Source organism: Colletotrichum spaethianum (assembly GCF_022836535.1).
Source record: "Colletotrichum spaethianum MAFF 239500 DNA, contig26, whole genome shotgun sequence".
Taxonomy (NCBI): Eukaryota; Fungi; Ascomycota; class Sordariomycetes; order Glomerellales; family Glomerellaceae; genus Colletotrichum; species Colletotrichum spaethianum.
The window spans coordinates 36,031-52,588 of NW_026054796.1; the positions used below are offsets into that span (position 1 = coordinate 36,031).

The 16,558-nt window shown below is 53.7% G+C and overlaps 4 protein-coding genes across 4 annotated transcripts; 2 read left to right on the forward strand and 2 right to left on the reverse strand.

The window, feature by feature from the left end:
- Positions 1-7,080: 7,080 nt before the first annotated feature.
- Positions 7,081-7,725, forward strand: ColSpa_08997 (uncharacterized protein; the record flags this gene model as incomplete). The annotated part of the gene is made up of 1 exon (XM_049275209.1): positions 7,081-7,725. One exon carries the CDS (start codon positions 7,081-7,083, stop codon positions 7,723-7,725), a length of 645 nt encoding a protein of 214 aa, XP_049131166.1.
- Positions 7,726-8,418: 693 nt separating this feature from the next.
- On the reverse strand, positions 8,419-8,892 carry ColSpa_08998 (protein hob1; the record flags this gene model as incomplete). The annotated part of the gene is made up of 2 exons (XM_049275210.1): positions 8,419-8,753; positions 8,811-8,892. The coding sequence occupies 2 exons, from the start codon at positions 8,890-8,892 to the stop codon at positions 8,419-8,421; spliced, it is 417 nt and encodes a 138-aa protein (XP_049131167.1).
- A 335-nt stretch (positions 8,893-9,227) lies between these two features.
- ColSpa_08999 (protein hob1) lies at positions 9,228-9,987 on the reverse strand (the record flags this gene model as incomplete). The annotated part of the gene is made up of 3 exons (XM_049275211.1): positions 9,228-9,296; positions 9,353-9,784; positions 9,874-9,987. The coding sequence occupies 3 exons, from the start codon at positions 9,985-9,987 to the stop codon at positions 9,228-9,230; spliced, it is 615 nt and encodes a 204-aa protein (XP_049131168.1).
- A 2,269-nt stretch (positions 9,988-12,256) lies between these two features.
- On the forward strand, positions 12,257-12,791 carry ColSpa_09000 (protein ZGRF1; the record flags this gene model as incomplete). The annotated part of the gene is made up of 2 exons (XM_049275212.1): positions 12,257-12,684; positions 12,713-12,791. 2 exons carry the CDS (start codon positions 12,257-12,259, stop codon positions 12,789-12,791), a joined length of 507 nt encoding a protein of 168 aa, XP_049131169.1.
- Positions 12,792-16,558: the final 3,767 nt, after the last annotated feature.

Genomic DNA, 16,558 nt, shown 5'->3' on the forward strand with positions numbered 1-16,558 from the left:
CCGTCGCCGGAGGTAAGTGGTCCCCCCGCACACCCCAGCCCACGTTCCGGCCCTTGGTCCGAAAGGTCCCCCGGTGTGTACTGAAGGAGTATGGGAGGTTGCACGGGCACGCGCCCTCAAGAAAACCCCGCCGGTTTTACTGCTTCTATACCCTACCAAACCGGCGGACTTTTCTTGAGGGCGCGTGACGGGTTGACGGACTGCTTTGTCGTCTGAAGCCATCCATCTCATCATCGGCGGCCCCAGAATCCCCAGGGACCCTCGGGCCTGGTGCCGTGCCGTGCGTGCGTGCATTGAAAGCTATTCCACATAATAATGCATAGCCCCCGGAGGAGTTTCTCCTGACTCTCTGGGACGGTCCTTACCATAAAGCTAGTGATGTAGGATCACTGCCTTGTCCGGCGAGACTGATGTCCAGGACAGGCAAGGACAGAAGTAAAATGCCAAGATCGTATGGCCGTGTCTTCCCAGCCCCGCAGGCGCTAAGCAACGGTGGCCATCCGCTGCGCCATGACGTAGTGGCTTCGATGACCCTGCCAGTGCGTTCGTGGCTGCTTTTCTTTGACAGATTAGCGAGCGTGGCGCGGGTTCGAAAGAAAAGAAAATCCATCCAAACCCAAGGAAACGCCCATCCCAAACTGGACGAATCGTTTGGGTACACTACTGCTCAACGCGACATGGCACGCCAGTCCATCCGTCAATGTACACTACATTGACGGAATGAGCTCGTGTGTCGTCCGGGCTTGATCCTATGGTATCTCCGTCACCAGCTTCCGATTCTCCGAGCAAATTATCCCTTTTTTCTCCTTCCTTCTTTGTCTTCTTTTTGCCACAGTCGAACAAGGTATCGTCGGCGGGCGAACGGTCGGGCGCCTTCAAACTCTTGGGTATCCAGGCTTCATCCGACCCTGGTAAAGCCGCAATTGAGCCAGTAGCATCGAACAGAAACCAAAAGAGCCCTCGAGACGCAACATCAATGGGCCCTACCCTGCTGCGTCGTCAATCATGTAAGACCAACAGAGCAAAAGCAATTGCAATGTCTACCTTCAGGGAGCAAACATGTCGCAACCCACAGCGTTGGGCAAGAGTCGGCTCACAATAATGCAGTCGTTGAGGGATGACAAAGATCGACGGCAGGATCAGCGGTAATGTTTTTGTTATGTATGTTTTTTGCTTCTGATTCTCAAAATACAGCCACGGCCTAGCTCATGAATTGGACGAATCCTGCATACACTACAACTCCACTGGATCCTCTCAACGCTCCTGAGACCAGGCTTCTTCCAACCCCAGCCTCTCACAACGGTGTCTTTGTTCATCCCCCGGGTACAGCGGTAATGAGCACAGAGCAGGCTCCGATCGGCCAACACTGAGGAATCGAGCATTGCGGACGAACGAGTAGTGGATTCGGGAGCCAAGGGGCCAAGCAGTTAGGGGAATGTAGGGTGATGGAATGAGGGGAAAGGAGATAATCGTTGGATGGCACATATCCACGAACAGTTGCATGCATTGCATCTTTCCACCAGCCATTCCGGCTGCGTTTGACCACACATTGGTCCACAATCACCTGTCGGTCTGTTTTAGCGGTCACGAACCGACGTGGTCTTTGGCGATTTACCCTAGCCAGATAATGGTACAGGCAGTGAGGGAGTTCCAAGGGAGTGTCAGGGCCCCAACGAGTGCCCGAAGTGGTAACAGTGGGCACCAAGATGCCAATCTACCTATCCCTGAGGCGGTGTATCCCGTCACGGTACCAATTATCTGTACTGGCGGCAAAATTACATCGAGGTGGGAGAGGGTGCTCTTCATAGCGACCACTTCCCAGGCGGCTATGGTGCAGGTGGAAACGGTCAGGATCAGCAGCCAGGCACAGCAGCAGCATCGTCGGACGGTGGAAACCAAGTCAAGTAGCCGTGTTCATGGCCCTCAAAGTCAAGTGTAGCTTGTCTGCCTTGGGAAGATGCAAGTAGATGTGATGGGCAAGCCGCAGAAGCCGGTGGCAACAAGGGTCGACCTTAGTGGCGCTGGACGTGGACGTTGTTTCACGTTGGAGGCAGAGGCTCTGTGGCGTATCTGCAATGATGCTCGCCACCCGCTCGACACCAAGCTGACGGAGAAGGACGTGCGGAGATGATGATAACAGCGCCCTTGGTCTCCGATCCAAGCGTAGGCCAATGGAATAACTGGCGTCCATCGATATATGTGGCTGGAGTTGACGAACATACTGTCAGAGGATAAAGTCAAATGGGGACAGTGCGACAGCATCGGACTCGAATTGACCTTGGGCCCACCTATGGCCAACACCGCCGAAGCTCGTCGGACATGGTGGTAGTGCTGATACGACAGATTGAAGGGATGGTTTTGGAGTTGCTGGTTTTGCTTGGACGGGTCGTGGTGATCGACGCCAACGATCGACAACGGCATTTCCAGTCCAACACTTGGGCGCAACCAGGTAAGGCATCACGTAAGTTCGTGCCTAACTGAGGATTGGCCAAAGGACTAGCTGATGGACAGATGAGGTGAGAGTGCTTGTGCATCCTGGGACACCTTGACGTGAGGAGTCCTAGGAGTTTTCAGGTCATCCTGGCTGACAGTGGTGTTAGTGAAGGTTGCCTCATCTCTTGATTTTGCTGATGCGAAAGCTGAGCAGAGACGCACCCGCGGTGCTAGTTGATGAGCTACAGCACCTATGCGAGACCGCGGGCTGCTTGTTGCTCCATGTTGAAGGCTGGGTTTGGGTTGTTTTGCTACCTTTCTTCTTCCCTCCTGCTGCTGTCCTGCCGGCTTGAATCCGCCGACTGGAGACGGAACTGCGAAGGCACGTTGAATACCTACCTACCTACCTCGGAGACGAAGCCACCACACGGACCACCACAAGGTTCCTTTGCTCACCGATACCTGATGGGGCTCCTTCAAAGGTACCCGAGCATGCAGGTTGGGCGCAGGGAGACCCACTTAATGAAACCGGAAAAGTCACTACCTGGGTGATGGACCTAACCGTCTCTCCCAGACCACGACCCTCCTCTGAGAGAACCAAGAGTCAAGGCGATCACTATCGTTCATACGGAACGCAGAGGCGAGGAGGGCGAAAGACGAGCGGCTGCAGCGAAATTCGGTACAATGTAGATTTTAGACGCACCTGCTGGTCTAACTGCGAACCTACGCCAACAAATGCCCCCCAAACAGAGTCTGATGGTCAAGGGAGAAAAGTGCAAGTCCCGCCAGCACTTTCCTTCCATGTTGCAAAACGTGGACTGCTAGGTACCCACGTTCTCTAGCTCCACCACAGTGAACGGTATTGATACGGTACGGGTCAATCTGCCGCATTATCCCTGAACGGCCGGCTTACGCTCTTCCAAAGTGGCCAGCGTCTCGGCCGTAGACCCCAAAATGGTGCTGTTAACGGACCCGTCCGTACCTATCAAAACGGTGCAGGCCACCAGCGATGGGAGACCCTTGGACCCTTGTGTCTTTCCCTCCACTTTCTCCTCAGTCCGTCGCTTCCCATCCCACTGCAACTTGTCCCACCATGTTGAGATGTGAGATACCTGCGAGGCAATCCATCCAACCATTCGACGGCAGCGGCACCACCAGCCGCACTACGCAGCACAACTGCATGGCTGTCTTTTGTTGATCCTCGATACCTCCTTCCCTCCCCTCTGGAAAATATCAAGAAACTAAAGGGATCATCAATCTTGAGGTGCAACTAGGAATAAAAAAAATAAAAAAGACCCTGGCGGACACGGGTCTTCAGCTAGCTTCTGAAGCCACCGCCAAACCCGTTCGCGTCCACATCTACGTACGGACGACTTTCACACTATTAATATTCGTTTGCTTCTGAACAGCTTGCTGTTCCCTCACGTTGCCACCACCACTATCTCTCCTTGCGCCGACAATCTTGGATCAACCTCACAACCTAACTCGAAACCGCTCCATACCAACCTCGCATCCATATATCGCCAATTTCAATATCACGAAAACACTGGCCCTGACAAGGTCAGCCACGATTGCAAGCATAGACGCAGGACGCAGGCACAGGCCACCGTCAACGGAACCCTTCGGCTTTCTGCGCGCTGCATGCCCTGGGTAATATCGCTCAGGGCCTTACGGGACGGACATCGTCGTAACCCGCCAAAGTGATTCGAACGACGTCTCCCCGGAAATCCGGCTTCCAACCCAAGACCACTCGGGCTGTACGCGACCTTGGCATCGCCCGAACGAGGAGCTTTGGAACACTTGAAGGAGCGCTGAGAGTTATTCGCCGGACCTGAAGCTGAACGCCGCCTCTCGAGCCTCGGCTCTGTCCTTCGCGAGTATTTGCAACTGTTCTCGCCATTTCAAGCGGGCCCCGGCGTTGCACATCTCCTGCGATACGAGAGAACAATAGGACGCCGACAACACCCTTCACCGCATGCACGTACGCATCCACGCCCGTACATGATATCCACCTTCTTACAGACTACCTACCGCCAACCATCATTTTCCCCGCTCTCCCTGGCCCGATCCTGCACTGGTCTGACAACTTGCTGTCGAGGGGATAGTGTAAAGAGGCGGAGGAATATCGGCCAAAGAACAACCCCGACAGAGACAAGCCAAGGAAACGGCCATTCAATAACCCCAACTAGGACGAAGACGACAACGACGTCAACACTCCACACACAGCACAAACGGACACAAACGGACACAAAGACCAACGAGGCTCCCTCTCAGCCAGTCATCGCAGTATCCTGTTTGATGGTCGCTTAGCTTCGCCGCGAGGCATTGGCTGTTATATTACCACAAACCCCTGCGTGGCATGACGGGCGATTTTGACCAGCACCAAGAACCACCAGGCGTTGGAAAGGAAGGAATCAACATGGCAAGCCTGGGTCGTTCATTCAAACCACCGGCCTATTTGAGGGCAAGACGACCGGCCATGCCTGGAAGGACCTTGTCCAGCTCTTCAGATGTATCGGTTGCATCGACGGGCTCTCGCTCCGACGACCATTGCGACTTGCTCATGTCTGGGCTTAACACACCGGCTCACGAGAAGCCAGGACTGGATGGACCGAAGACGCTGGCGCACCCCGACTTGCGTTCTCCCAAAGGTATGTTGCTATATCGCTTTGTTTCACTCAAATGATGGTCACTATTTCGTTTGCTGTTTTGTATATTTCCTTACGTTTCTGCTATTCTTGGGCCGAAGCCAGGCTCAATTGCCCGCCGTTTTTTGTTTGGTTTTGCCATAATTTATTTTGGTCTTCGCCTTTACCGGTCCCCGCCCCAGGGGGGGGGGGGGGGGGGGTCGCTTCCTTGCCTGGTCAGTCTATCCCCAGGCCGGCCCTGGTCAATGATTGCGTTTTCACCCTCGCTCACCTCTCTTTCTTTCAATTGCGGCATGGTCAGTTCACCTGTTATTAATTCCCCCGGTGGCGCCTGTTTTGTTCTATCATGCGCTTCAATACCCTGCCCCCGGCCGTCAATGGCACAACGGCGTCGTCGGCGCTCCGATGAAGGTAGAGCCCGGTCGTTATCGTTGTGTTCCCTCATGACAGATGACATCGAGTCAGGCAGGCGCGAGTCTGGAGGTACAGTTAGCTGTCGAGGTCCCCTGGCCTTCATTCCTCTTTGATGGGGGGGGTTCATTTTCATTTTCATTCTTTCGCTCCCTCAAGTTGTCATGTTTGCCAAAGGCATCCTACAACAAACCCACAAAGCTAGAGCCTTGGGGTTTGGAGACTGAAAGGGCTTGAAGTCAATCAGCCGTGCTGGTGGGTTTGGCTCCGACGAAACATCAAGTGGCTGTATCACTCTCACTTGGAGATCTTTCCTCGTTACCTCACATGGGCAAGGTTACGTTGAAAGGGGGCGCGCGTGAGGGGACGAGGTAGCGCTTACGTCCGCTACATCATGGCCAGAACCGTTCTCGAAATAACCCAGAACTGCTACCGGCTTACCACACCACGTACCCTCAGGGCGAAGGGCCAGCAAAAGGCGCCCCGCCTGCATTGCAGGATTACCATGGCATTGCTTATAGAGAGGTCTAAGGCCTTCCATGCCTTACGTTTCCGTACCTGGTGTTTAGGCCATGCCGCTGGAATCAGGTGGTATCTTTTGGGGTCGAGAGTGGGGGTTGGCGCATCACTGCGCTGTGCCGACTGCGCAGTGCGACATACCTAACGGACGTTAGGGTCAACATGAGGCCCCTTCACGTTGCCTCCTGTATCTGCGACCAGTCCGGCTGCGGCGGCCCCCTGGTCTGCTTTGCGGCTTTGGGAACGGAGGTTTGGGGTCACTTGAGCCCTCGGCTCTCCGTGGCTGGGTTAGCTGGAGCGGCCTTGGTTTTGACTCAGCCAGGACCCTGTCACTCATCGTCATCATTCATTCAGTTGTCACTTTTGCTCTGCGCTAAGCCCTTTTCTTACTATTTTCTCTCAAAGTTCGCTCCCGTCTCGCATGGCTCCAAGGGACCCTTACCGTTGCGTCATGTCATTTTCTTTTCTTTTTTTCCCCTCTGGCTCTCTCTTTTTTTTTACCTTTCTTCCTAGTCAGTCCCGATCAGGATCTCACATACATCGATGTTCCTTGCGTTCCTGAGAGGAGACCTCGAGACTAATCCGGCCTCGACTCTTCTTAATAGGCGAAACATCCGCACCATGTCAGCTCGACTTGTCCACTCTTCAGTCTGCTCGATACAATCGCACTCGTCCAATTGCTATTGAACTACCTCCTACCGCTATTCGAAAGATAAGCTCGGCACCAGCCTGCACACCCACACCACCCGAACCTCTGTCGGCCCGTGGCGACGTCCTTGGGTAAGTTCAGTTCAACATCCTACGCCACCAACTATTACCATACAATGCTGCAGCCCTACCGTATCAGGTTGTGGTAGAACTGTTGACGGAGTATGAGGAACAATCAAGAATCTGACTTCGATTATCTAGTGGCTATTTCCCATTTCACGAAGACCCAAAGGGTCGCATTCACCGTCCACACCCTTTCCAAGCCAAAACCGAAGTTGGTCGTCCGAGACATCACTCCCTTTCCCTCGTTGTCGATTCCTCGTCCAAAGCCGACCTACGTGACGCTTCTCTTTCCGCAGCCATGGCGCCGTCTGTCCGCCTCTCTGCCTTGGGCGCTATCGGCTCCTCAGACGTTTCTACTGCCAACACACCTGTCGCATCCTACCTCCCCAGCGGCGTTCACGATACCCCTTTACCAATGGGGAAATACTACCCATCCAACTACGAGCAGCAGAACAGCCACGGCGCGCGGACCGGTCCTTCTGGGCCTCCAAGCCGTGTCTCCTCGGCGAGATCCGAGGGTCATATACCCACGCGCGAAGCTTTCAGGGCATCTTCACGACAAGACTCCGAAGTCCGCCGCAAACTCCAACAATACCAACGGGACATGATCGCGCAAGCAAGGCTGGCCGCTAGCGAAGTGCTTGGAAGTTCACCTAATCAAGCCAATGCAGCACCAAGCTCCACAATTACTTTGAACGGGGTACCCTTAACGAATCTGCACCACATCGGAACCACCGGCGTCCACAAGCCCATATCACCGAGACTCTTGCCACTGGGAAGCCCAGGCCCAGTCACGCCGATGGATTTGGAAGGCGAGCAGGGCGGGTATCTCGACCGGGGCCGGAATGATGAAATCGCCCGAGTGCTGCGGGCCGAGGAACAACGCATACGCCGTGAGGGAGCAACTTCTCCGGCTGTGGAAACAGGCCCGCAAGCCTTTTAGGTGGCGAGAGGCATTAGTAGTGTCGACAATCAAGATCGCGATCAGACAATTTTGTGATTATTTCAACATCACGACGAGGAAATCTAGGAAAAGAGGAATGAATAAAAGAGAAAAAAAAAGGGGGGCCGGGTGGAGAAGACCACCTGGTTGAGAGACGATCGTTTATGGCTATGATACCCCTCTGATTACTACAGTAAGCAAGGCTTGATTTTATGGAGACAAATGGGAGGAAAAAAGAAAAAAGTGAAGTATGACTTTCGGTTGATGATGGTTCTGGAGGCGAGCCATTTTGTATCTGTTCACAGCATGGACTACGGCGTTCTCACATTCTTTACATTGCACTAGGGTGGCGCGGTTCTCGCCTCGCCACGTTTAAAGCTTGGGGTTTTCGCAGGTACAAGGCAGGTCGATGAAGTTTGCTTCGGGCAAAGAGGTGGCAAGAGAGATGTTACATTCTGTTTTTCAGAGAACTTTGCTTTTGTTACCCGCTTGCTCGTGTTGTGTGATCATACCGCTACAGTTAAGCCTACGCCCGAGTGTAAATATGAAGCGTGGACGGTATGACCCCCATATATCCACTCACTGGTGCAGAGGTACTCGATCACCAACACTTCACACTAAACCATGGTGTTCTTTGTTTGACATTATCTTTAAATAAAAGTAAACCCTCTGCCAACCACATCTCTCAAGGCCTCAAGCGGTCTTGCAATAGTTGGCAGGGAAACTACCCTTTACGCCACCCAACTCGCCTATCCACCAGTCCTGGTCTGTCTCTGTCCTCTTTACAATCTTGATTCTGTCTCCTTCGCGGAAGCTCAAGTCTCCATCGCCCCCTAAAAAGTCGTACTGGGCCACAACATACTCCTCGGGCGCCTTTGAGCGCTTCGCTGGGGGCGGCGGCGGCGGCTTCTTCTTCGCCACGGCATTCCTGTGATCTGATGCAAGCTCTGATTGGTGGCCAAAGTACTCCGTGCGGGAGCTTGTGTAGGCCGGCAATACACTCGAAGCGCCCTGAGGTTGTCCAAGGGCTGTGGCAGTTGTGAAGTCTGTTGGGAGGCCGAGTTGAGAACGTGAAACGCTCTTACTACTCGGTTGTGGACTTGGTTGCGGTGAGTCATCTGAAGTGAAGGCGGATCGGTTGAGTGAGGTGGTTGAAGGTATTCGCATGGTCCGCGGCGTCGGCCCTGGACTTTCACTCACACCGGACGATGTCCGAGCGAAGCCATTGCGTGATGATGCTGACGATGCCGAGGATTTTCGACTCTGACCATCATCCCCTACTCTGGCCGGCTGCCTCCAGTTCTTGCCGTGTGCTATGCAGCTGATAGTCTCTACATCTTTTTGCACAGATAGAAATGCGGCAGACCAGGACGATATCACATTTTCCATGGGAGGCGGAGGAGAAGGGAAACCGTGGTCCTCGCAGTAGTTATGGAGCGCGGTGTAGTACAGCCCAAGAAGCCTGTTTTGGATGCAGACGTGAGAGGCCAACAAGTGAGGTATTAGGGTAAATATGGCTTCAATGATGGGGGCAAGGCATCTCGAAGGTGGGCGTCTGCGACCTCGAACTCCTGTGGGAACATTCCGTCAGCGGGTATGACGCTCTTTTTGGCTGGCGGGTGCTTACCTCGGAGGCGCATGACATTTCAAATTCGACCTTTGACAGCTGGGCCTCTTCTTTGGGCGTCCTCCCGGTCTTCTTCTGAAGCTTTTTAACCTTATCCTGCGATTTTTCGTAGTCCAGTCGTTTGTTCTCGCGTTTCTTGATGGTTTTGCGTAGTGGCTGAATGAATTCGCGGGCTTCGGTGGCTGGACGGATGACCTGCGAGTCAATGGCTGTCACTTCCCCAATGAGCTCGTCCTTAAGGTCAGAGTAGGCTCCGCTGAGCTTGAAGGTGCGATCAAGCTGCAGTTGAGGGGTCGCGATGCCAGGGCGGGTGTGACCCTCAGAAGCTCCAATAATGGGGTCGTACAAGCCCTCGTATTCCTTCACAATGGCCCACTGGCTGGTGGCCATGGCTACCCAGGCATCACGGAGAGTCTTTGTGTTCTCGATGATCTAGCACAGAGAGGAACAACAAGTCAGAAAGGAAAGCAGTTCATTTAACTTGACGGATTTGAAGGGATGTGTGCTGTAAGGTGATGTACCTTGCCCAGCAGTCTGTCTGCATCCTCGTAGTCATGTAAGACGGCTGCAATTTTGGCATTGTCGCCAGGGCTCTTGCTCATGAGCTTGCCGAACTGCCTCTGCACGGACTGCATCGTGAGTCGAAGGAGTTTGGAATTCACAGAAACAATATTCGTTCTAGAGACGTTGAGAAGGAAAGGAGGGGCGTGGTCTCGGTTGTTGGTGAGACGCGAGCAGATTGACCCCAGAGCGTTGGTCGAGGCGGCAGAACGAGGGGGCAATGAAAACGCAAATTGGCTGGGGCTATGTGAGTTTCGAAGCTTCAGTGGAACAGGCCTAGATGGCAAAGCTCATGCCGTATCAGTTTAAGATGGAAAAGACAGTCGGATACTGGTGTCGGTCTCTGCTTCGGTGCACTGGCGGTGCGACGTTGATAGAAGTTGAGGGGGTTGGCTAGCGAGGCGGGTGAAAGAAAAGCAGCTGCCGCTAACGCGTCTTGACGGTAGTACAGGTGTATTTGTCGGTACCTCTGTGCCTAAGGCGATGCCGGCAAGCAGGCGAGGTACATTGGATGGAGGAGTTCCAGAGGAAGGTCGCGTCTATGTGACGGAGCTTGTCCAGGACGACTGGTAGCGTGAGACAAGCGAGGCAAGGACCGTAAGGTATGTAACGTAGGTAGAGTGCGAATGTGTGATGCGGAGAGGGGTGCTTTTGGTTGACATAGGGCGAGGAAGGAGGGGCAGAGAATATTACACAGGAGAGCCGAGTGTGAAAGAGAGAGCGAATGGTTGCATTGGAGGAGGGACCCAAGCAATTTTGCAACGAATTACGACGCCAGTAGAGCAAACAACCCAGGGACCCGGCCCAGCGCCGCCCTGGTCACGGAAGACATGGACTCAGGCTTCGGTCGTTTGTGGAGTTCTGTGGAAAGGAAACGCACGTCTGCAATTTGCATCCCTTAATGTCTGTTATGCGCTTCCGGTGACATTTTCGGGTGTCCGTTCTTGTGTACCTGCGACTTGGATTCCATCTTGTATCGTCCGACAGTGGCGGAAGGGACCAACATCGTACAGATGATTAACACTGGGGGCTGAAACAAGAAAAGGGACGAAAAACGACCCCGAGCCGAGCTGCACAAGTACTGCGCTACGCCATGCCGTGACACGGTTGTCTGTGTCTTTTCTTTGCCTCTTGATGTTCATTGGGTTGGAGAGACTGAATATTCCTTCCACTGATCCATCGCGGTACCTGAATTTTGCTCGTTGCTCTGTGGAAGACACAGTTCAGGTACAGTGCTGTACGCAACATACAACTGGATAGCACATTGGCCGAATCCATAAGTGTGCAAGTCAATGGGAGAACCCCATCGTCGAAGAGGTTGGGCGACGATGAATGATCTGAGGCGTCGGAGCTCTTTGCGAAGGCTGCCAACCAACCACCCACCTCAAGGCGGTGTGAGTCAACTGGGTGCAGTAAGACAACCCAAGCCAATAAACTCGCGAAGCATCTCCTGGTACTGTAGCTATGATCGGCTGCCGGCACATGTCGAAGCCACCCAGCTTGGCGGTGGGAAAAGCGACTCCAGGAACAGGCAGGCCAAGCGCCTGCCTTAGCTAACCATGTCGCTTGGATACGTTCATGTACCTTGGCTATGCCGGTGCCCCAAGTCATTAGCATCATAGACCAAGCTACAGGCCGCCTGGGACGACCGTAGATGCCGAAAAGGTAACGAAGTGTAAGATGTTAAATCTGCCGCACTTCATGTGCGGAAGTGATTGTATGAATATCGCAAAACGGTTGATCATCTGCCAATTGCCGTGCTGCTGTCTCTTGACCCGAGTATAGGATAGTGAATAGGTAGAGGCCCAGCAAGTACGTAGACAAGCCAATTTTCAAACCCCCACCCCCCGCTAGGATGTTTCCCAATTGGATACCCTGTAATTAGTGGCAAGCAATGAATGCAATGTGGTCCCAACTCTCTTGCGTAGCAGACGCGACATCGTGTCAAGTCTTACTGTGGTGCCACTTAATCGTTCGGGTTGAAGACAAGATTCAGAGACTATTCACCTATAAGAACGACGTAGAAGCCGAAGCTCGTAATATTCGGCTTCATTGTTCCATGTACCTACATTCCCCAACGTACGGCAGGTACAGATAGCCCTTAGAAGCGAGGAGGTACGTCGGCTGCAATCGAGGCAGCATATGCTCATATTGGAGGATCACGTGCTCATCACGTGGGTAGGCGTCATGGTTCGCCAAACCAACGCGCTGAGGCGCGTCTTCTCTCACTTCTCTATTGCAATCACCCTGTGTTGACCAAGGCTAGCCCATCGCCACCCCGCGCAGTTCCACAACCAGTCATGGGTTGTGTCGTCTGCATACAAGGCAGTCGTTACGGCCAAGATGCCTCTTATAAGCCATGACAGCAACAACAACAACAACAATAACAGCAGCAACCAGCCGGTCTTTGGCCTGCCCATCGCCGCCCCTGTCTTGGAATATATCTGCCTATTTACCCACGATCTGAAACGCAAGCAGAAGCGATGGCAGGATGGCCGGCTCAAGTTCCATACGTTCAACAAGCGCATCATGGTGTACGATGAGAGGGGTAACTTCATCGGTGACATGCATTGGCGCGAGGACTTCGATTTCGGAGAAGGCGAAGAGTTTAACCTGGAGCGAGGCGCCGTTATAGTTCAGGTCGCCGAGTGCGTCGGCAGCAAAGATCAGGACCTCACTGAGCTCCTCGACAAGAGAGCCAGGGAAGTTGAGCAGAGACACGCTCGTTCTTCTGCCGCCGCCGCAAACTCACTCCGTCCTGCTGTGCGGCCGTCTGCTGTATCCCAGAACCACCCCCAGGCCCAATTTAGGCAACGCCACCTCGCCGACGTTTTCAGCACTCCTCGCGGGCCACAGGGAAGGGCTATCATACCCATAACCTCTCCCTACGAGGAACGCATCGCCGCTCAGCAATCCTCTAGCCCTCAGGATGAAAACCAGAGACTTACAAAAAGAAGGAAAAGAGATGCTTCACCTCCAAGCAAGTCCGGCTACGCTCAAAACTTGTTCGGCGCAACCTTGAGCCTTTCATCTTGGTCAGCCAGTGCTCCGATACGATACCAACCTGCACAGACGCCTGGGAATGGCTCTCTCCTCCCCGCAACACCACCGAACCCGGCCGTTCCAAGCAGAAACGCCAAACCCTCGTGGTTGCGACCTTCTGCAATTGTCGACATGACAGACGATGGTCTAGTTCCAGCAGATAACTCCAAGCCCTCAACGGCTATTGACACAGCAGAATGTCTCAGCAACGCAATGGAGGCATCGCCAAAGGTCATTCTGGCGCCAAACCTGTTCAAACCACCAGGCATGGGTGTCACAAGAAGTAAAGTGACCCAAGGAGATGACCAAATTCCAACCGAAATCGAAGAGACGCCGGAGATTAGCGGGCAACAGCCTGATGACTGTACCGACAACCCAAGGAATATAGCTGCGAAGCGTAGCACTCGAAAATCTCAGGATACGAAACACGAAGCAACTATTCGTCAATCAGGCGCTCAGCCCAGCAACGATATACTGCATGAATCTGCTTCCCACCTCGTTTTCGCAAACAGAGAGCTACCAGAACCTCGCAGTTTCGTTTCAAAGGACATAGGCAGCTCAGCCTCACGGCCAGCGACAGAAGAACCCTTGATACGTGTGGGCGTGGATACGGCTCCGGAGGAACCGAAGACGAAGCTCCGCATCAAGGCCAGAAAGCAGCGTGGACTATTGATGGTTGCAAAAAAAGGCACAAAAAACACTTTGGCAAGACAACCTGATTTGCCGGAGACGGGAACAGAGACATCCTCAGTAGGGAGACAGCTCATGACGGGTGACACTTTGCCAAGTGTTTCTTATGCTGCGAGATCGGTTTCTCCAGTTGACATGCTACCTCGTTTTATAGACGGCAGTGTTAAATGCGATGCGTCAGAATGCGAGCCAAAAAGGGTGCACACCGATAACGAGATCACGCTTCCCTCAAACCCGATGAGTGATGCGATGGTTCAGCCCGGGCCCGAACCGACTGGCGGCGAAGGGAGTCGATCATCGGATGAGCTCGTGCAGTCAAAGGCGAAGCTACGGGAACGCAAGACACAGCCCAGCTCTGAACCACATAGGGAGGTGGAAGCGATGTCTGCCCGGTCTGGACCACGGCTGGCATCCCTTGGACGAAGAAGCGTAAAAAGCAAGGAGATCATTGGTTCCTTCAACCGAAGACAATCCCGAGCGGCGACTGAGAACTCTGCCGCAGCGCCGGCTCCACGAAAAGAACGCTCCATGTCTTCCAAGAGTGATTCGGATGACAGCTCTTCGACTAGGCAAGCCGATGCTATTAAGGAAGCAGAAATAAAGCCCCAAAGAGCGACTCGTCTGACAAATCCGGCAACGAGAGGGTGTAAAGCAGCCAAGAAATCAGATGCAGCTGGATCTGCTCCGCAGCCTGTACTACCGGCGATCCCTGACTCCACTGTCGGTAAGAACGACGACGGAAGAGAATGCAGCCGGCCGGAAGCAAACCCCGATCCAAAGAGTGACGGTTTTAGGGACGAAGCTGCTCAGCGGCTTTCCGGGTTTTCAAGGGCCAGCGGAGGGCCTTGGAGTAAGGAGGCTTACGACCTGTTGGGGTGCATAAGGCCCGGATGAAAAGACTTGGCGACGCAAGAAATGAGACAGCAGCTACGTGATCCATGTGTTCGGTGCAACTCATCAGTCTGTAAGTTCTGCATGAACGTGGCACATTCAGGAATGTGATACTAGGCGACGAAGACAAACCACCTTGAGATTGGCCAAGCTAGGGACAGTTTCGCAAGTTGTGGACAGCACACTTATTGTGTGTTCTTAGACCCTCGCGCACTTGCGCGAGGGAGAGACTGGTTAGTAATACGCACGCAACTCGAGTTGGACATAGTGGGCTGTCATCCCAGTTGATGAGTGTCAGACGGATATCAGGGTTCCCTCCGGCGCTGGTTCGCGCCCCATCGCTGCCCCTTCGAGGTTCGTCGTAATCGAGGCGACCATGTTCGCCTGAGTGATGCCTCGGATACAGAGAGTTGTGCAATTGGGCCGGGACGCGCGAAGCCGCTGTTATGTACATGTAATGGATGGTCACGCCGAAGAAAACCGTAGGCTGTTCAGTAGCCTGGAGCACGCACGTTTAATTGAAAATCTTGTAACTCGCCACGCGTTCACATCTCCTTGTTCCGTCAATCGTCTTGGTGACTTTACTTCTGCTACAGTGATTGATCAAGTTCAGCACTCAGAACTTTTCGACGACCCCGCTAGCCGGTCGACTGGCTGTCACATCTTGGGAGACGCGCTTCCACGAGCCCAGATTCACCAAGGGCTACGGGGCTTCACGCAGCCTCGCACATGCAACGATTTAACAACGGCGTACCAAGTTCGGGTCCGGCAAAGCAACTAGACTCGTCCTGGTCGGTTTCTACAGCTTCAGTACTCATGGAGACTTATGTCCCCTCGTCCGCAGGCAATCATAGTCGGCGGTCACGACCAACCCTCAGCCGAGACCTGATGAGGCTCTACGTCCAGATGCGTGACCTGCAGAGTGAACTGAGCTTGGACGAGCTACTTCATTGTCGCGAAAGTTCAATGTCTACCGCCTCGTAGCCTCTGCTCCCGACACCAGATGCAAGCGCAATGTCGCGTAGCACCTCCCTAGGGAGTTCCCAAAACGACTCCGTCTCTCAAGTTTTTGACGGCCTCAGTGTTGCCTCATCACAACTACAGGAGGAAACTCGCAAACGGTCGGGTCGCCAGGGGCCTCTAACCAACTTCACGAAGGCCAGGACGGCTTTCATACGGAGTCTCAAGGCTTGTACAAAGTGCCACGAGCGTAAAGTGCAGGTGAGCAATCATGCAGCACCTGTTCTCTAGGGGGTACTCGTCTTGCTAATATCGGGCCATTGCAGTGCAAACACCATGACCTCCAGCCCTTCGAATCAGAGTACAGGTGTCAGAGGGCGGCCCATAAAAGGCTAGCAGTGAATCCACGAAATGCTGTTTTACCACAAGCAAGAGACCGGCCCACCTCCACGAGTCAGAACCGTAGCGACATGCTACGTGGTGTGGTATCGGAACAGACGACAATTCCTGATGCAGCGTCAGTTTTGGAAGCCATCGACAATTTGACTCCTGTGTCACTGCCGAGCGAGGGTCGTTTGGTCACAACGGCTTTGTCCTTTAACAGGCTTTCGGGTTTAACCCACCAACCGAGCATTCTGGCCTGGGAGTGGCCGCCTAGGCATGATGATCGTCTCATAGCCATTGGGAGGCAGCTTAACCATGGCCCGGCTTGCTGGGAATGTCAAGGCCGGGGGATGGTTGGCAGCAAAGGTTGCCATGCTCGTTTCCCAACTCTTGGGCTTCTTGAGGCGCATTTCCGAGAAGCCCATTCTTCCTTGCGGGACCATTATCCGCCCTATCTTTTCCACTGCCGGGGTTGTGGGTATGTCAATGAACAGACCGATAGTTGTTTTGGCTGTGACATCGCTGGCTTCGATGGATTTGAAAGGTGGTATTATGGGTATGCTCTCTGGCAGCAGCATCTCGACCAAATCTGCGCAACGCTCTTCCCGGCCGATGGAGGAGGTCGTACATCATCATCTCAGCATCAGCCAACCCACAACCAAGGAGGAGGCGGCTTTG